Here is a 21,358-nt window from a genome sequence, read left to right as displayed (position 1 = left end):
TGCTTCTGGAATGATTCTTTAATCATGTAATGTCCGTGTGTGTTGCAACACAGGCTAAGGAGAAGTATGAGAAGGCTCTGGATGAGCTGAGTAAATGCACCCCTTCATACATGGAGAACATGGAGCAGGTGTTCGACCAGTGCCAGCAGTTTGAAGAGAAGAGGCTGAGTTTCCTCAGGGAGGTGCTGCTGGATGTCAAACGCCACCTCAACCTCACAGAGAACCAAAGGTCTGACATGACTGAAAGTGTTACGATAACAAGACAGCAATCATGTAAACATTACCCATTCACCAAATCCCCACTCTCTGTTTACAGTTATGCTACAGTGTACAGAGAGCTTGAACGCACCATCACATCAGCCAGCCCACAAGAAGATCTGAAGTGGTTCAGCAACGTTCACGGCCCCGGCATGCACATGAACTGGCCACAGTTTGAGGTAATTAAACACTAGAACAGGCTGCATGTGTGCGGGTGGACCATTACAGAGAAATAACGATTTATAAAGCAGTATATGGATGAAGCAGGGTGTTAAATATTTATTACATATTAGAAAAAACAATACTATGAACTTATGTTTATATTCAGCATATCCCTGAATATATATGAGATTGTATAATAAAAAAGATGTATATGATTAATATGAAATCCAACTCTAAATCTATTAAATCCAAATCTAAACCGTTTTTCCGTCTTTTTCTGTTTTGTTTTTTTGCAGGAATACAACCCAGACCTTGTCCATAACATCTCTAAGAAAGAAAAGTCAAAGAAAGGAAATGATGTAGTCATGCTAACTCATGTTACAACAGCAGGAGACCACGCTGTAGACCGAGGAAGGTAACAGCTTACCAGTTATCAGTGCTTTAATGCATATCCTAATCCACATCATCCTCTGAGTGCCTTTTGTATTGTTTGTGAAAAAAATTTCTTTCAGTGTAAGCAGCTACGATAAAAACCAGCCATACACAGCCTCCACAGAGTGGTCAGATGAGGACCAGACAGCCCCGAACTCAGGCAACGACACCAACGGAGGGATGAACCCCTTCGATGAAGATGTGGGCACAGGTGTGAGAGTGAGAGCGCTGTATGACTATGATGGCCAAGAGCAGGACGAGCTCAGCTTCAGAGTTGGTGAGTGAGACAAAATGGTTAATGTTATGAAAACCACTGGAAAAGCTTTTGAGGATCCTGCGTGACGCCGCAATTTTTTATTTTATCTGAGATCAGCAGTGTTTATGTAATTTTATTGCACATTGGCGTTGTTTCTCAGACTCTCTTCCTCTGTTAAAGGTGATGAGCTGACGAAACTGGAGGATGAGGATGATCAGGGCTGGTGTAAAGGTCGCCTGGACAACGGCAAGCTCGGTCTTTACCCAGCCAATTACGTGGAGACAATTTAGAAGTTCCAGCTGAGGACGTTTCCTCATCAAACTCAGACTGAACCGTCCGGTCATAACTGCACATTGCCAGAGACCTGAAATCAAATCAAAGCCTTCTCTTCCTGTCAGGCACAGTGAGCTGTCTTCATCTCTGCACTCATGGTGGGGAAGACTGACAGCTCAATCTGTTCAGGATCACTTCACCTCCAGATACTGCAACTGAAGCAAAATATTATTGTGTCTTTCGTGTGTAGCTGTGTTTGACACCGGTTGTGACGCTAACACGCCATACAAGATGTTCTCTCATTGTATTATTGATGTGGTAACGTCAGCTGTGCCTGGATAGCGAGAATGAGCTGTGCGTTGCGCATTTCATGTATATATTTTTTTAACAGTTGGGATGCTTGTACAGTTTTTTTCCTCACTGAGTACAGTGTTTTCGTTCTCAGTATTTACACATTTAGCCTTTGAGGAATAATTTGACATTTTGGGAAATGCGCATGTTCGCTTTCGTCCTGACTGACAAGATGAGAAAATTTATGCTGCTTGAATGTGAGTCTGAAAACAGCTCGTTGTTCAAACTCAAAAAAGATAGGTATATCTTTTGGCTAAAATCTCAGCAAATTAGATATATAGTTATGTTACAGTCACACTAGGGAAAGCAGTGGTTTAAGCCTCCCAAAAGGTTTTGCGACTGCAGTGAACTTGTGATCTTGTCGCCTTTGAAGTGGTTGTTTTAAAGACCAGATTCAGATTGATTGCAACATTGTTGCAGTGTGGCTGGATTTATTAATTAGATTATAGTTATTTGTAAAATTCACTAAACTTTCTCAGAGTGACTGCAGTCAGTCTGAGTCTGACTGTGAAGTCAGGTTGCCTCCACCATTCAACCTGTGCAGTCTACATGCAATCGAAAGTGGCCAGCTACTGGAGTTGGCGGCGTTGCATACAACCAGTTGGTCACTGTACTTTCAGTTGGTTTCTGACACCTGAAAAATGAAATGCAACCACCAGGCAACCACTGCTTTTTCCTAGTGAAAAGTAGGTTGCTGTCCTGTTTTTACTCTAGTGTGACTGAACCCTTGGCAACTGTCAGCAATTGCAACCACTCTGTCAACCTTTGCCCCTTTACTCCACAAATACTCTCTTCTCTGGTGGAAGTTAGTTCTTCCAAATTGCATCTTTTTAAGTTGGAACAAAGTGAAGGCTACAAACATAAAGTGTTCATCTCAGCTTAGTGCTTTTTAACAACATACTAATGGCTGTTTCAGTGGTTACTGCTCTCCTGGAATTAACACTAGCTACCTTGGTTAGCAGGTTAACCTGTTGCTTACCTATAAAAACCTGAGAAAAACTAGAATCCAGTCTTCTTCGACAGGCTATTAGTGCACTTAACCACATAGTGAGCCATGTTCAACAGATAATTTCATTAAATGCTCCAAAAGGCACCAAGAGATGCCACCTAACAAACAGCTGGATAGTATGAATTTAAGCCCTTATATGATTTAAAGGCTTGAGCAATATAGAAGCAGTGGCTTCATATTTCACCTGTGAAAGTTTACAATGGTTTAACACACAGCTTATACATGCAATACGTCCAGTTCCTCAAACCACAGACAAAAAAAGTAAAAGCTACTTTCGGCTGGCTTGTCACAAGGGGTCGCCACAGCAGGCTGCTCTGTAAGCATGATTTGGCAGATTTTACGCAACCTCGAAGAGGATTTGTTTCTCTGGCTGGAATCAAACCAGCTGCAATAGCACAAGAGGTTATTTAGAGGTTTTGAGTTAATGTAGAATACAAACACGAGAGATGTGTCAATCTTCTCATCTTACTGTTTGCAAGAAAGCGAGAAGCATATTTTCCCAGAATGCTGAACTGATTCTTTAATGCCTTGACTTGTTTTCGTGCCCCACTCTGCAGCATGTCTCTGAATTAGCATTTTGAAACCAGATAAAAGACTGCTCCCCATCAGTACAAAAACACACACGCACACCACAGCCACTCTAAGCCGAGCTTGTCTTTGAAATGGAAATATGTGCTCTACCAGACACTGCGAGGATTGTTTACATTAACCTCCGCTGTCCCGCCCTTCTACAGCAGTGTGTCTGTTTAAGACTTTTACCTTCCACCAAGTTTCTCTTAATCTACGTGTGTTAATAACGTCAACAGCACGAGCTAAAACCTGTCTGGAGATATAAAGCTGCAGCTGTTTTGTGCGGAGATTTGAGTGAATGTGAGTGTTTTGGCATTATCAGCTCCGTGATTAGGTGCATGCTGATGCTCTCACACACTGCTTGCTCATCTTGTCTGAACTGAAGCAGTGCATGGCCTTTATGAGTTTCCACCAAATTATCAACTGAATTTTGATTAAATTAATACTCCTAGGCTGTGGGCATTATTAGCACCTGTGCAGACTGTATTCAGTTTTGTGTCTTTCTGTTTAAATATTTTGAATTCAGAGTGTGTGTGTGGCCCCGCGATACGTGGTTTTGATTGCTTTACTACTGGTGAAGACTGCTCTCTTGTCAGTGAGGAAGGCAGGTGTTCTTTTACTGATGCAGCTAGAGAAAGCTCCAATGTGAAAAGCGGAAAGAGGATCCGTCTCTGAAATATTGATGAGACAGTCGCCTTTTCTGCTGCATGAACTAAATTCATTTCCACGGGATCCAGAAGGGAAATGTCTCTTGTTGTCGTATTAATGCCTCTGTGTGCTATTTTTTAAGTGTTGCCTCTGTTAACACTGGATTCAGAGTGAAATATGTACTGCCTTACCAAAATCTACCATCTTGCCACTCCAAAAACTCTCAGCCGCCGCCTTCAATGAAGTGAAAGAGAGCTCATCACCAGAGAATCTGACTCCAGCTTATGAAGATCACTTTACACCAACATGACACACAGACGCTCTTTGACTGATTGAAGATTATATAAATTTAAACACTACAGCATCTTTACTGTCTCAATGTATCTTTATATTTGAAGCTGAATGGGACTATTTACAAGTTTAATGAAAAGGAAAAAGGAAAAGCTACAGCTGCAGCATCCACTGTGAAACTCCTGAAGGATGGGAAAGCATATTTTAAAACGCTCAAGCACCTCCAACTCCTCTTTTTGTCTCTCTGTTTAGTGCTCATGCTGCGAATTAGAGGGCTTTCTTGATTTTTTCTTTTTTCATTTAGCATAGTGCTGTAATTTTCCAACTGTAGTGCCTGTTCAAGCAAAAATAAAAGATGTCATCGGAAAACTGAGGCACACACAGAGTCTGAGTCAAAGATTAATCGCAAAGGTTAGATTCATCGCCGGACCAAAACAAGTGATGCTGCACATAAACATGGATATTATGGTGCAATTTGATATGAATGAGAAAGCGGAAATACCCTGCAGGGAAAGGTCCAGCATTCAAAGTGACGTGGCATTATAGAGAGGTATAAAGGTTAAATTGTCTAGTGTGCAGAAAAATGGCCTCTGTTAGCATAAAGAGATTGATTACTGTGAATGTGGAAATTAAAGTTTAGCCACTTTGAACAAAAATTATATGTTGGTGTTAAAGCGTCATGTTTTTATACTCTATCTGGCTGTCAGATGAATTAAGGAGAGCACAAAATTACAGGTTGGCTTCACACCAATTATTTGTTTTGGGAGATGCTCAAACCATTTATGATCAGTCATCACAAATACTTTATTTTCGTGGCACGCAGTGTACCTGGGTATTGTTGCCGACCACGTCAAACCCTTTGTGACCACAGTGTGGTCAGCTGTGATGAACAAAGTGGGATTCTTAGTTTTCTGCTTTTGCATTGTTGACACACGGTAAAAAAAAAATCCAAACCAAAAGGGGAAAAAAATCTAAATATCTTTAATGAGAGGGGCTCGTTTATAAACCGCAACTAGCAGTGTATTTAATAATGATTTTCATCATTTAATATGATTTCACAAAAAATCTGCAGCCTGCCACAAGAGGGCAGCATAACCCAAGACTCACTAAAGATGTTCCAACAAATAGTCATAGAACATATATTCTAATTTTCATATATCCAACAAAAGCAGCAGTGAAAAAAACAAAAAGTAAAACAGCACTTCCAAGCCAAGTGATTCATGATGTAGAGGAAAGTAGTTGTTTGTTGCTTGTTTATTCTGCAATCACTTATACAGCACTTTCTAGTCTTACTGACAACATTATGCTCCAAGCCATATTTGGCCTTTTCATATATATTCATGCAGCACTTTTGTCTGTGTTATTAAACTCTTCATCCACCTTGCATTAAACCTATGGCCAAGTCCGAATCACCACTTAACCTAAAGTAATCTATATCACTGTGGGGAGAGCTTGGAGTGCCCAGAGGAAATCAATGCAGACTCCACACAGAAGGGACAGGAGATGAGAACATTCAAACACAGAGCCCTCTTAATGTCAGGCAAAGGTGCTAACCACTGCGCCGAAGTCAGTTCACTGATGGAGCTACTGATCAAATTTGTGGTTATACTTTTTCACATTACAGATGTCACATGACTTACAGGGAAATTCAGCAATGGAAAAAAAACCTGCTACAAAACTAGTCTCTGTCTTTTGTGGTTGGGTGGATGTTTCTTTCTCCTCACTGGCAGCTGGCTAAACAGACAACAGCACATCTTATTGGTAGTCCTAACACCTACCAAACACTGATACATTTTGCTATAGGTTTATCTTGTATTTGATCTTCTATCTTGTCAGAAGGGTTAAAAAAAATACTGTAATTTTCTGAAGCTTTACATTACCTATCTGTCACTTCAGCATGGTGAAGATGACTAAAGTAATCACAGATATCACACAGTCATAGCTTTTGACTGAAAGGATGACATCGTAATTCCACTTAAGCCTGTGTCCCTATGTGTCAAACTACCCAGAGGGAAACATGGATCAAGAGGCTCATGAGCCTATCCCAACGTGTATACAACACGTTGGGATAGGCTCACCTCTTATTCATCAAAAGAACCGCTTTTCGTCTACAACAGTAAACTGGTCCGCATAGCTCCGGGCCACCTCGTTTTGGCAGATGTTCTCCCTCTGACTCGCTGCAAGATTGAGTGCAATTGTGAAATCTCTCAAAACCTGTTGGACTTCTCGAGAGCACAGTTGGAGGTGGGAAAAGTTAACATGACAGTAAGGACATGAACCGGAAAAGAATATACAGAAAAAGTAATTAGATGATAAGAGTTGAGCCTTTTAGGAACGTCACAAAGCTGATTTTACATTCACTTCATTTACTTAGACACAGCAAACAGATCCAGTCAACAACAAAGAAAAGTTTGAACAAAGAGTTCTGATCCCACAGATGTTTGCTTAGACCAGACCTTCCCAAAGTGTGGGGCCCGGGGCGGCATGAAAAGGGAAAAAACAACGCTTGGACACTGCTAGCACGGGGCGCCTCCACAAACGCAAAGCAGGAGATGAAGCATCGCTGAATATGTTTCCAAACCAACTTCATTCTAAGCCAAAGACTAGAAAATATGGTGAAGCATATCTTCCCTTTGGTTTCACCTGCACAAGTGCCAAGGTAGGTCTCCCCTGCAGAATTGGTTTTCCCTGAGTCGAGAGAACGTGCTGGGCTCTTCAAATCACGGACAAACAGTATCCCACATTCTTGATTTTTAGTTCACAAACACTTGTTGTAATAAATAACTACTCCTGACATTTTGGAAATATTAGCTCTTTATACAGTAAAGCATAGCTGGACTGGCCATCGGGCACACCGGGCATTTGCCCGGTGGGCCGCTGACGATTTTTTGGTTTTTATGGGCCGATGGATTTTTTTTTTATTTTTAGGAAGGGTATATATAATGAAAGGTGTTGGATTGGCAATTGGTCATGATCGACTCTGGGCTGGACCTATTACAGCCGAGGAGGCCGGATGCACCCTTCCCCTTGTTTAGCAATCACGTGATTTTCGCGCAAGGCATGCCGGGAACTCGTGGCAAAACAATCCAAGTACCGCATCAAATGCAAGAATTTGCAGCACCGCAAAACGTTCATTCTCCGGTTCCAATGCCTTCTTGTTTTTCTTTGCCGCACAAAAAAGGAATGTACAAAACAAAAGGAGAACAATGCCGGTCCGTACAAAGACAGACTCGACGAAAAGACAAAGAAAAGATACGAGGAAAAAATCAAAGGAGTGAAAGGGTCAGACCTTTACGGGCACACAGAGTGGACAAAAGACGTTAGCGTGCTGCCCAACTTTCACCAGGCGCAGATTTATAATTATACGGTTCTTGGAGTGAGTGCACACACTCATGAAGTTTTTAGTAACTTCAGGTCACTGCAACAAGCCCAGGAACAGTTTACCGACGGATGGGTGCAGGACCTTGAAATGCACCGTGTTGAACGAAAGACCATCGTACGAACAAAGGTAAGTTTACCAGTCTCACATATCGTCGTTATAAATACACATTCGTTAACCGTTTATTAATATAACCTTTGAGCTCAACGGTAATTAATTGGTAGTGGAAATAATTTCTGGTCGCATTACAGAAATGTAGCAGTAACAATAATATTGTATGTTGTAATCGCACTGGACAATTAGTGATACAAAACAACTGTTTTATCCTGTGAATAAAAGTATATGTTTTTGTCAATGTACCATGGTAATAACAGAAGCGAAACGCAATATTGTGTCAGGACAATTCACTATTTATGCACAATAAACAAAGGAGCATAGCGCGACAATTTCTGTTCAGCGCCAGACTTGCTTGTAACCTATATCACCAATTATGTTAAGAAAAATGACGCATTAACTACTACAAAACTCTGACCTTTGTGGGAATGCTTGGAGCAGACTAACATGTGAGCTGGAGTGTTCTGAGACGTTATATTTGGTATATCCAGACCATCCGTCGGCTCTTACTTCGGAAACATGGCTTAAAAAATTTCTCTTCAACGACGTAATCCGATAAAAAAAAAACGATCTCTTTACCCGTCGGCTTCCCGTGGCTGTCATGCGACCGGCTATTGCAGTTAATAATACAACAGCTTCTTGCCATTTTTTGGGTTTCTTTTTATCGCTGTGTAACTGAGTTCAATTGAAAGCCTGCGTGCGCTAGTACCTCTTGCCACAAGTTCCCAGAATCCTTTGCGGTTTTACCCCTGAATGACGTCACATTTTCAATCTTTATCCTGGTGGGCCGGTCTCTAGTCAAAATGCCCGGGCCGATTTTTTGTCCCAGTCCTTGCAGTAAAGTTACAGTGGGATACAAATAATATCAGGCTGATCCTGCCACGATTTGTTCCCTCAGTTCAAATCACGGACAAACAGTATCCCACAGTTGTTTATGTTTTTAAACCCATTTTGCACAGAGAGGCATTTTTTGAAAAATGTATTGATAGCAATGTTGAATATTATTACACAGGAAAAAAACAACTACATGTAAAATAATTACACCGTGACGCCTCTGCCTTTCTAAATAGAGGGACAGTAACTGCGTGTGTATGTAAGCGTGTAAAACCTGAAGATAGAGACAAAATACTGTTAATCTATCTGCCATTCTGCAATTCCTCTCATGTAAACAATAACGTGGCGCACAGCGTGACGTGGCAAAAGGCACCTTTAACATTGTGTGATGAACTCTGTATTCCTCGTCCACACTAAACCCAAAAAAGGAGTTTAAAAAATCTCAGTTTTCGGTGATTCCAAACGCCGTTTACGTGTGGACGAAACAGCTGCGTTTTCAAAAATACCCGTGTAGTGGGACGAGCGTAAAAGAGTTAGTAGTTTATTTTCTTACTACCTGCAGATTACTTGTATTTGCTTAATTGTTTACTAAATGTTTGAGGTGTGAAATAAACCGCAATGGAGCAAAATATGGGTGTGTGTGGTTGGAGGATGTGTTGTGCGTGTGTGCGTGCGTGCGTGCGCGAGGGGGGGCGAATATTTTTCTTGTAAAACAAAGGGGGGCCCAGCAAAAGACGTTTGGGAGCTAGATGTGTTAAACTGGTGTGAAAGAGCTAAATCAGAGTATATGGAACTAACATAAACTTCAAGTAATGTTCACATGAACATAGTTGTGGGATGGAGCAGCTTTTAGTCTCCTGTGAATTTGTATCAGACAGATGTGTGCCTTCTAGAGAGTTTACAGGTATGTGTGTGCTAACACAACGCAGAGGAGGAGAGACATCAAGAATGATGTCAGAGCAGATATCGTTGCTGTCAATCAATTTGGGAGGGCTTGTAAGGCCGTTTCAAAACAATTTGTTCTTTTTTCTACAGTAAAAAATTGCTTTCGGCTACTCATCGAGTCACAAGGGGTCATCGTGGTATGTAGCTCCAAATATTTGATTTGGTAGATTTTGACACGCAACCCCCCCCCCCCCCCCCCCCCCCCCCGGGGAGTGTGACCCCACTGAATGAAAAAGAAATCAAATCAAATTCAAGTCTGAAAAGTGAAGTCATCAAAGGGCGAGTTCTTTGGTTGACCTTAATAAAAAAAAAAAAAACCTTTTCTCGTAACAATCTGGGTCCAGTCACTAGTTTCACATCCTGCTGAATAAAATATGAAATTTATCTTGCAATGCCCGATCATTCTCAGAGTCAGTGAGGAGGATAATCAAGGATATGCTTACTGGGTAAAGGCCTACCAAAGCTGATGACTAATACAGAAGCTGCCTGTAAATAAACGGTATTTCATTACTGCTTCTTATTTAGGCGATATTGCACTTTCAGAAAAACATTAAGACTAATAAACTTGCAAATGAGACCTATTAAATATTTATTGGCTATATCTAATAATATGTGTGTGTGTGATGTTCACATTCAGGCACTCAAGCAGCTACTCTCTGTAAGCAGAGCCTGTGAGTTAAAGAGACAATATTGGCAACAGGAATGTCATTGGTCACCACATGTAAGCACATTTGCATAGGTTATGTGTGCAAAATGAATCATCTGTGTTATGACATATGGACATTGTGTCTCTGGGGGTTTGAACATCATTGAAAGGTTCTGGCAGAGACCAAGTATGAAATCGTATGGGGGAGTTGCTTGGCCTTTTTAGTGTTCTACTAGTGTTTTACTTAAGTGTAAATTAATTATTTATGTCTGGTGTTGGTGACAGCTTTCATTATAGTTTATAATATAAGACATTTTTACATCGCTTTTGTGAAAAAAGGAAACATGATACAAGCAAAGTGAGACTCATTAGCAGGTGTTTCCCAATTAGTGATTGTTGCTGGTGGAAACCACGAGAGCTGTGTAAATGTAATGCCTGGCAAATTCATTTGTAGATTAAACAAAAGCAGGCCTGCACCATATCTGCTGCCATGGGCCTAGCCTTGGTTTTTATCAACCATTTGGCCAGTCATCACACATCTATGTTCTGGTAAAGAAAACTCAGAAAAATTACACATTGTTTTTTTAAGTGCTCTAAGGAAGGCTAAGTTCATGTGCTACATTCTTGTTCCCTTAGGAGCAACAGAAAGCATCTGGCATGAGCAGGGTGACCCGGTGTCCTACTGTATTGCACATTTTGTTTTTCTCTCTTGGCTCTAGTTTAATTTGCTCCTGTTTGCAAAGTCAACATGTGAGTCACAAGGCACCTTTGGCTCAAAACACTGCCAATCTGTGGAAGAGCAGTTAACTGTTTTTACAGTTATTGGGACATAAAAGGGGGGAGAGGGGTGTAAGAATACAAGAAAAACAAAAAACAGCTGCATCAATACTTTTGGACCACGCGCAGCTTTAGCTCAAGCCGCATCTTGTCCTTCACAAATGTATTCTTTGTGCCACATTAGTTTGTAGAGATCGGCTTCCCAGGACCGTTTTGAAGGTTAGGTTTTTGTGCAGATCCCAATGGACCCTATAAAGAAATACTCGCCACAGCCACAATCTTTTCACCCTGCTGCCGTCCGCAACAACAGAACAAACTGCTACTAAAACTCCAGTGAGATTATGTGAGATTATTAAACTCTGTGTCCAGACTTTATGGCAAGAATGACATGCTAAACTTTTGAAATTTTCATTTCAAAAGTTTACCTACAGTTTTGTTGTCATGGTGCAGTTGAATTATTTTTTTATCTTGACTTTTTTGATTGTTTAACAGGTGCAGCAGTAAGTTGACACTGAGATCGTGACATCGTTTGACAATTGAGCATTTAAAAACAAAAGTTAACCCGTGACTCGCAGCGGTTTCTAGTGGTTGCCTGGGACCTCTCTGTGTTTCATTTGCATGTTCGCCCTGTACTTGCCTAACTTTATAAGTAAAAAAAACCCAACTTATTAAAAGTGCATCATGGGTTATCATAATAGAACCAGCAAAATGTTCGTTCAGCTTATTTTTCACTTCATATTTTTGCCCTGCTAGTCTAGGTCCCAGCTAAAGAGGCTCTGTGTTTGTGGATATACTACTGAGTTAACTGGTGATCCTAACTTGGCTGCAGGTGTGAATGAGTATGACTAGTTGGTGACAGACTGGCAACCTGTCCAGGGTGTTCTCTGATCCTATGACAGCTGGGAGCTCCAGCCCTCTGCCATCCAAAGTTGCATAAATAACTAATAAAACAGAATGGAGAAAAAAAAGAGTTTTAATAATTTATCCCGTGTTTCAAGTTGCCAACCAGTGCAATGACTGAAAAAAATCATTTCATATTCCAGGAATGATGAATTTGTGCAACATGTCACGTCAATTCTCAGGTAAAACTTTATTTTTATTGCATATTTTGTCTCAATTTGTATATGATTATTCATTTCAAGTCTTTTTGGTTTATTCAATTTTGAAAACTTTGGGTTTCAAAGACTCACAGCATTAATTGCAGTATACGGCTGTGTAAATGGACCAGGCAGGGTAAACTATATAAAGGTATTCAAAGAGGAATGCATCACACTTCAGAAGTTATACATTAGAAAACAAACATATATACAAGGGTCCCTATTACACTTCCACAGCAGGATTTGAGGCAATTCCTAAAAAGAGGAAGTCCATTTCTCAGGTGCTTCAAGATGAGATAAGAAGAGTTTCCTGTTCAGACAAAGCCAGTGCAGCTGTAGACGCTTTTACCGAAGAGCCATCAGTTGTAACGCTTTGATTTGAGCTCAAGATATTTGGAAATCACAATAGGGAAACATAAACAGGCAGATCATGCAAATAATAAGGCAGTTCATGTACTGTTTTTCTGTTTTGCTTTGTCTTTGTTTTTTTATTCTGTTCTCTTTTTAATTTTGCAGCAGGAAAAAGCCTCAACAGCTACACTGTTTTTGTCTCTTCCTGGCTGGCTTTGCACAGATAAGACTGCAGCAGCTGCCAGCTGTTACTTCAGTGTTGGCAGTCAGGTGTGTACCATCGGGGTAATTCAGTGCACATGTTCCACGTCACCTTTTCATCTCAGGAATTAGGTGTTCAGGTGCATGGTGACACAATTTGTCTTTGTAATTTTCCGAGTTCCCATCTCATCGTCCTCTGCCTTCTCCTCCCACTTTGCTTGCAGTCTCATACTGGGTGAACAAACTGGTAGACCAGTCTCTGAGACACGTCGGGCTTGCGGATGATGCCTTTCTTGTAGTACTGACGTATGGAACGGCTCAGCTTGTCGTAGTTCATTGCAGGTCGATTCTTTCGTTGTCCCCACAGTCTCGCCACGTGAGCAGAGTCTTCGATTTTGAAAATACCTGGTGGGAATCAAAAGCAGTTATTACCACACAACACAACACGTGCAAAACAGTGGATGATTACACTTTATGTGCACACATAAAAAGTCCGCCACTTGGACTCATATTTCATTTGGCATGCTTTTTGCCTTTCAGGCATTAACAAACCCAATAAGCGAAACCCTGACATACATCCGGCATTCATTCCATTGCGGTTTCACTTTAAATACGTTTTAACGGTGTATTCTTATTGTGTGTGGCTGATTTTTATTGTGTAGTGTTTGTACCAATTTGTACCATTGCACTACAGGGTGTGGAAAAAAAGGAGGGAGGCCTGCACACTCTTAGGTTCTGATTTAAATCTGCCTTAAAATAAGAACAGTGAATGAAATAACTATATTTGTTCTATTTACTAATTTTGCATACACATGGCCCCTTTATATAGTGTTGTCCTACAATTATTACTTTTAAATTGTAATAATGCAAATTTATTGAAAAACTTTACTCTCATTCAAAATTTCCTGTTTGTTTTTGGATTTTTTAAAATTAATGTGTCAAGATTTTGGAGCTTCAAAGCAGTATGATGAGCCCATAAAACAGTAGATGAACTAATAAGAGATAAAAGCAGTTGCGACAAAAATTGAAATGTAAAAAAAATACATTTTGTTTTAAGCTGAAGAATAAAAGAAGAAAGCACTTAAATTGTAATAGCACAATGTCATACACATTCTTCTGCTTTTATTTAAAAACACAAGTTAAATTAAGTTTTATTCATGTGTTCAAGGACTAAATAGAGCAAATAAAGAATAACTGAAATGAAAATGAAAGTACCCTTTTCTTTATTGAGCCAGCGAATGCAACGTCCATAGTTGTGGGGTTTGAGCAGGAGCTCTCTGAGAAACTGCCACAGATGAATAGGTTGACCTGAGCAAGATGAATCTGCCTCAGACCAAAGCTCCTCACTGCCTGCACAGCAAAACAAAACCATTCAGTCCTTAGGGTCGTTGTGCATTGTTTCAATGAAAAAGCTCTGTACCGTGAGGGACCAAAAGATCAAGGAGCCCTTTAATCAGGACTTTTAAAATACACAATGCAAAAGCCTGATTTTTCACTGAAATTCTGCAGCATATAGTTATTGGCGTCTATGTAAAATACAGTGTTAAAATTATACTGTGCGTTGGATTTTTGTGTGAATGTAACTTGCATGACAGCTAATGCAAACATAAGAATCTTACCTGTAGTTTTAGTGTCTCCAATGGAAAACCGCTCTTTCATCCATGCAGCTGGAAAGTAAACAGATGCAGAAGTTCAAGCTAAGAAAAGGCTAGACCTTCAAATAATCCCACCCAAACATACATGAATGCAGTAATAAAATTTGCACCCGCTCAAAAGTTCACAGCAGCCAAATATCCGATAATAAAATCATCACAGGGGGTGCAGCAGGTTGCACATGTTGAACGTGTTAAATAAATATTACCTGACTTCCATATGTCCAGGTGTGCGTGCAGCGTGTCTCCACACTGCGGGGAACGCTGGCGAAACTCCTCCTCGCTCATGGCGCACAGATCCTTTCCCGTCAGCTCCTGGAAGGCCTTTCCCGCATGGGGCAATCTGTAGAGATGTTCAGTCCAGAGCAGCCACTTCTGGACATTCCCAGTGTTCCACTCTATCGGATCTGCAGGCGGAAATAGATATGAAATCAGTGAGAAAACTTCCAGCTGCCAATGCAATAAATGACCTTATCTTGGACCATTTCTTTAGTGACACTAATGTCATATGGATCAAGATAAGTCATTTATATATCAATATTGTTTTCACCTTTACCCTGTCTGTATTTTGTTTGCCTTTGACTCATAATAAATCTGCTGAAACCACAAGATAATCAAGCTTTTATGCCACAACAGTTTTAATCAGTAGAACAGACGATTGGGGATTGCATAGGTTTATAACAGCTAGAAGCCATACAATACATGAAAAACGCTTCCTCTGTTTGCTTTATGAGCAGGAGAGGCCTCGCCCTTAAGACTGTGTACACGTCTACTGGCAGGCAAGAACCATCACTATTACAATCCAGGAGTACCTTTGCAAAGGTCAGGATTAAACAGATCCTGGAGCAGGCAAACACAGCTTTGCGTCAGTAAGGATATGATTTAGGAGTTCTGTCATCTTGTGTCCACACAAATATGTGTTGATTTTGCGAGTAAGATCCAGTAGCTTAAGTATCTGAATCAATACTTCTATATTTGCAAATACAGAGAAACACTTCAGCATTTTGGGGGAGATGAAATATGTTTTGTTTAAGGTCAGCTTCTTTGTCAGTTATACGCTGTAATACACTCGCCACAGCTGCAGGTGTGCTGGAAAGCAGCCTACCTGGGGTGATGTTGAGCAGTTTGCAGGCTGTTTCAATGTCCTTCAGTACTTCTCCCACAACCATGCTCTGCACCTGCTCCAGGGATCGCTCCTCCTCCTGCCCCTCCAGGCCAGGAGAGATCCCCTGTTCCTGGCTATCAATGACCGGGCACTGCTCCGGTTCCTCCCGGGGTTCTACGCGGTTCATGGGTAAAGCCAGTGCTGAAGAGGCCTCTGAAACTTTCACCAGCCAAGCAGCATCTTCTGTGAGGAGCATGTCGAAGCAGGAGAGGTAGACGCCTGGCATGCCCCGCTCCAGGGCTTCCACATTTGGTTTGGTTTCCCCCATCTCCCAGGGGTCTTCGCAGCCTCTGCTTTGCTCCAGGATGGAGAGGGAGTCCTCTGTCATCCCAATCCGAGACCCATACGATGTGGTTTCTGGTAAGCTGCCCACTGGGTTTGACATAACTGGTCCTGAGAGAGAGAGAGAAAAAGAAACACAAAAAGCCACATTAAACTTCTATGCTGTGAACTGCAAATGAAGTGAGACGTGATTTAAAAGTTTGTAACTATTCGGCGCAGCATAAAATCTGAAAGATCTCTCTGTCACATAAGCCCATGGTAACAGGTGTGCATGCCACTTAAATCTTTAGCAGACATTAGTTCATTTTAAGTAATTTAATCAAAAAAATATGCAAAAAAAAAATCTCGATTTAAGTCATGGTTACCTTTTCAAACAGTTCCTCTCCTTTGTTTCTCAAGATACTAAAATGACAGCTGCTTTAGTTTTGCAATGATCTCCATCAGAGTTGTGCATGAATGTGCAGAGAACCGAGGTTAGACTGTGCTGGTGTAGGCTCTATAAGAACCTCTATAAGTCTAATGGAGATACTGACCCTCAAAACAGTTAAAACACACACAGCGCTGACAGGCGTGGGGCAAAATGGATCTGACTGAGTCTCTTATTTGAGGGTCACTGGCCCAGAATGATTCGTTTCATGGGGGTAGGTGACTTGTATTGAGACCTGAAACAGCTCTGCTGTCTGCCCGGGCTTTCAAGGTGCCGTCTCTGCAGCCCTCTGTCTCCACTGTCAGCTGGAGATTTTAATCAAATTGAAGTTAGATAATGTGGAGAGAAGAGCGTGCATAAAATCTGCCCAGCCAAAATGTCTGTTTTATGAAGAGCAGGCTTTATGAAAACAGCCCTTTAATAGGAGGTGGCCTTTAAAAGTGTACACTTATGAAGGTTTGTAAGCTGTAGCACAAGTGTAATCTCGATTATGACACCCATAATGCTTACCTGCCACAGCTGGTAAATGGGAGGACATAGCAGCAGGTTATCAGCAGCTGTGGCTGATGCCACAGTAAAGGAAGTAAACTCCCACAGAGTACATGTTCAGGGAGAGTCACCATGTAAATTGTCAAAGTGCAAACAATTAAAGTCTCGTAAAATTTGCAAAAGTGATATATGGCATCCACCGAGTCAAAACCAACAATAAGGGTAACTTTGAAATAAACCACAAAGACATGAGAGCTCTCGAAAGAAAAAGAATTCATTAGTTTGCAAAGCTTTAACAAACGTGAATTTCTCAGCCGTGCTGCACTGACCGCGGTCTTATCTGTTTTGTTGTTTATGCTGTTTGTACCTTTGATTTTTTTCCTACTCTTGTTCTTGTTAAAATGCTTTTACTTGTCATTACCAGTTCTCTTATTTTAAATAGATTTTTGTTGTTCCGTGTAAGGTTTTCCCAGTTTAACCTTTTGTCATTTTATCACCACACACACACAATACGAGCTCAGAAACTATTCTCTCTTTCCATTATCAAAATAAACCAACTCAGTGGAGAATTATTGTCTGTTATGTGGGATTTCAGATTACACACTACCTGAAGCTGCTGTATGAACTGGTCTCCTATTGAGGTCAGGCGCATCAGCCTGCAATAGGAAAACGTGGATTGCGTGGCTATATTCACCTAAAAAGAAATGTAAAATCTGAACAAGCTAAAACTGTATTTCCACTATTGCCAAACACAACTAAATGAAATTTCAACTGCAAAAAGAAAAAAAATCCCCTTTTAGTTCTTGGACCTCAGCATGCCATTGATAAATAGCCTCCACAGTCTTCCTTTTATCTCTAAACTTCTCGTAAATATCACCCACAATGCCTTTTACTCCATCAGTCTGTCAGATTAAAAGCCACTGGTATCCAAGCCTGCTGCTGTGTGTCAACTCTGCTCTGTAACAGCTTGCGCTAAGCCCATTAGCAAAGCAAATTTAGCCATATTACCTTCTTCCAAAAGGAAGCGGGGACACCAGAGAAAGACACAAACACCCACCCCTGCAGAGAGGGATTAAGGCCCTGACTGATCTCTAAATGAGTTTGGTCAAGACGCTGATATTCATTTCAGGAGCGTTAGAGCTTGCTCCATTTACTCAGCAAAGTCAGCCTTGGAATCAGAAGGAATGGGACTCCATCCATGCTGGCGCCCTCCCTGGGAACCATATTTTTTCCACCTGCTTGGTCTTATTTAACATAAATACGGTGATCATGTGAGGTGAAGTTTGTATCACTGTCTTAAGTTTTGTATGGTTATAGCTGCGCAAAGAGATTTTTGTTTTTTTATCCAAATTGCCCTTTGCCCAACCTTTGGGTCCTATTTTTATGTGGAAAAATTCTTTTCCTAAAATGAAAGTGGTGAAATTTCCAAACCAGTGGAGCCAATCTAGCTAAATATTAACCTGCGAGCCAATTCAGCATTGTTGAACAGTTTTGTGAAAGAAGACAGGTAAGTGTTTAATTTATAGTTAATGAGTAGTGATTAAAACAACTCTAAATGTCCGGTCTTGTTTAACTTGGATGAATCCATTCAAGCACCAAAAAAAGAGAAAAGGTCAGCGATTAGATCTGATGCCATCTATCAAGGCATAATCAAAACACACTGAGTGTTATGCTGGTAGCGTTTCAGTCTGGTATTAAAGAAGCGTATACAGCCAAGAGTGACTGTTTGCCATGTGACCCCCCCCCCTTTCCCCTCCTGTTCCTCATGGGAAATTTGGTCCTGCTCATGAAGTCATTGTTCAGAGAAAAACGGAAGGAATTTCATCTTCTTCTTACTTAATATGACTGTTGCTCTGAAAGAAACGCCTGCTGGTTGGAAGAGGAGATTTAGATCTGCAGATTGCTCCCTTAGGGGATTTTTTATTGCAGCAGTGACATGTGCAGGTGCTCTGTTCACGTTATAAATTAGCTTCAGTTTATGTGCTTATTTTATGAAATGCAATAAAGGTTTATTTCGTGTGCTTGTACTTACATTGCCTTATAATACTGATCCCATTAAACTCTGTTTTTAACAAATTTTTCCAACCACCAACACTGCTAGGGGATGTATGGTGATTCATATCTGCTGTTAGTCAGGTGTGCAGGCATTAAGCCAATATCCAAGGAAAATGGCTTTGATGTTGGTCTTAATTAATCTTGACAAAGAGTCTACTTAGAGCTAATTATGCTGGTAATAAACCTCATTTAATTGGGGTTGGACCTAAAGATTGGAAAACTTGAAAATGGGATAAAAAAATAAACCTGTCACTGTTCTAGCAAAGACAGATATAAGGGCAGCCGTTACGTGGCCTCGGGCGTTTTCATGAGCGCTGGGTTTAAATTGTAAATCATCACAAGATTAAAGAAAAAAAACCCCCAAACAAGCAAAAAAAACCAACAGTTTTTTAAATGTTAAACACAAGGATGACCCTTTTCATCAGCTGCCTTACAAAGTGTGATGATATATGTTATTTGAGACACAACTCATAACTTTATCAGATCATAGCACACGCTGGCAAACAGGCACTCTGGTTAACCTTTAAATGCTAGAAATAAAAATTAAAAACAAAACAAACAAAGAAAAAAATACAGAAACTCGGACAATTTCGCACTTGACCCAACATAACTGAAATCCTGCAAGTCTGAGGGAAATGGGCTGTGAAGCCACTGAAGAGAAAAACATGTAAGAAGAACAAGGAACAAATCTCTATGTATAACAGGGCATATGTAGAGGATTTGGTTGAACCATCAACTTGTTTTTTCTAGATGCAACTAGATGCAACTAGTTCATATTTGCATATGACCAGTTCATGGGAACATGAATCTTTTACTTTTTGTTTATTTAATGTAATTTTTAAACTTGTGTGAGTTTGAAACTTATTGCAAATCTGAAATAGCTGTCAGCAAACTGTCAGCGTGCTTCTTTAGAAGAGAATCCTGGATCATTTTCAGTCTCCCGAGCGATCAGAGGCAGCAGATTGTTCATGAGAAGTCAAGTCTCACCCCCCCCAATGGAAGTGAAAAAGGAGCTAGGGTTTGTTCACTCTTTACACAATCATCACTGTTACCTTTCACGTGTACTGATTGCAAAGCTATGAAATTGTGTGCCATTATTTCTGTGTTTATATGATATGATATCTGTTTCAAAGCTTTAAAAACACTTTTGACTTCAGACCTGGTCCGACAACCAGGAAAGAACTACTATTTGATTGTGTAAAAACCTGCCCCAGTATTTCACACCAAACCTCCTGAATCAAGTAACCAAGTATTGCATGAAATTATCAGGAGATGTGGTTTATATATTTTGATAAAGGGAGAATAGCAAATTTTGGGGAGGAATAGAAAGGTCTTTTCTGTTTTTCTTACCCCACTGTTTGTACAATGTTATTACGTGTGATTATCTGTGCTATCTTGTTATCTGTGCCATGAATTAAAAAGAGATGTTAAGATTTATATAGATTCTACATTTAAACTGTGGCTTTAAACAGAGACAAAAATAATTTCATACATTTCTATACTAACAAGGTCACAAGGCCTCTGAGAAATAATCTATTAGCTTGGCATGAAGAGGAATATAAATGCACCTGTACCCTTGGAAGAAACAGAGCAGACAATCCTTCTGTTATTCCTCTTTGGAATTTCTCTTCTTTCTGTCTCAGGTAGTTGCAGTCGTATTTGATTTCCACCTTTGAGTAAAACCACAGTGAAATCCCCCGTCTCATCCCGCAGTGACAGCAGAAAGAAATCTGTTGGGTTTTTTGTGTTTGTTTCAAAGTCAGTCTATTGCTGTGGTTTATGGCATCTAACTGACAACAGCATTTTATCTGACCACATTTTGCATATTTCCTTTCTGGAAATGGAAATGGAAACTTTCAGATTTGCATGAGATTTATGAAAGAAGAAGAACAGGTCTCAGTCTCTTTTTTCCTTTTATATTTGACTGGGTATTTATTTATTTGCTTAATCTAACCTGCAGTTGGTTCAGGAATGTTTGAATGTTTCTTTTTTAATATTTTTACTCTTAACTTTCATATTATGAACAGGGAATGTATTTAATAATTAAACCTTTCCCTTTAATAACTGTTGCTTTTTAACAGAGTCAAAATCTCTGGACTTCACTAATTAGGTTACACGACCTGTTCAAGACTACTAAGAAAACTATAGACACATACACACATATATATCTCAGATATACAGCTTATGTCCTATAAATAATGGGCCTATAATAAGATTGTGCTACAGAAACATCCAAGACCCTGTTTAAGAGAGCAATGTCTTACCCCAGCAATGATGCTCTGATGTTCTTGAGTCAATGACTTGACTGGATGCTGGCAGATGCAGTGCTGTTTCCAGCCAGTGGCCGGTTGCTGCCTGAAGGTGAGGCGCAACAGGCAGCGGGCAACCTTCAGTCGGCTTCTTGCTGGTGACTGTCACTGAGCCCCAAACCCAGGTCTCCTCAAATCTTCTCAGGCTTTTTTGTTTGTTTGGTTGGTTGGTTTTTGGTTTTGGCAGAATTATACTTAACCTGAAAGTCACAGACTAAAACACAACTGCACACTTAGTTCAAGTGGAAGCACCTGCTACGGGTGTGTTCAAAGTGAAGCCAAGAGGACTAGTGGCTGGGTGAGTGAGTGCAAAGGAATTCCACCTCCATTGACTGCAATTTATATTTATAAGGCAGCCATGTTTACTTATGCAGACAACTCTCTC

The 21,358-nt window shown here is 40.5% G+C and overlaps 2 protein-coding genes across 2 annotated transcripts in view; one reads left to right on the top strand and one right to left on the bottom strand.

The window, feature by feature from the left end:
- Positions 1–4,909, top strand: part of pacsin1b (protein kinase C and casein kinase substrate in neurons 1b) — a 32,570-nt gene extending 27,661 nt beyond the window's left edge. Inside the window, exons 6-10 of the mRNA XM_005917941.2 lie at positions 54–229; positions 317–437; positions 717–835; positions 933–1,129; positions 1,289–4,909. Coding sequence (XP_005918003.1) covers positions 54–229; positions 317–437; positions 717–835; positions 933–1,129; positions 1,289–1,398 — 723 coding nt within the window. The 3' untranslated portion in view covers positions 1,399–4,909. The remainder of the gene's footprint in view (positions 1–53; positions 230–316; positions 438–716; positions 836–932; positions 1,130–1,288) is intronic.
- A 7,114-nt stretch (positions 4,910–12,023) lies between these two features.
- LOC102288504 (SAM pointed domain-containing Ets transcription factor) lies at positions 12,024–21,294 on the bottom strand. The gene is made up of 6 exons (XM_005917940.1): positions 20,929–21,294; positions 15,352–15,804; positions 14,456–14,653; positions 14,214–14,261; positions 13,810–13,944; positions 12,024–12,999 (listed from the first exon to the last, which is right to left on the bottom strand). Exons 2-6 carry the CDS (start codon positions 15,794–15,796, stop codon positions 12,821–12,823), a joined length of 1,005 nt encoding a protein of 334 aa, XP_005918002.1. The 5' UTR covers positions 15,797–15,804; positions 20,929–21,294; the 3' UTR covers positions 12,024–12,820.
- Positions 21,295–21,358: the final 64 nt, after the last annotated feature.

Source organism: Haplochromis burtoni, unplaced genomic scaffold (genome assembly GCF_018398535.1).
Source record: "Haplochromis burtoni strain Fernald_Lab_line unplaced genomic scaffold, NCSU_Asbu1 Contig_26, whole genome shotgun sequence".
Taxonomy (NCBI): domain Eukaryota; kingdom Metazoa; phylum Chordata; class Actinopteri; order Cichliformes; family Cichlidae; genus Haplochromis; species Haplochromis burtoni.
This window is presented reverse-complemented; position numbering and strand designations above follow the sequence as displayed.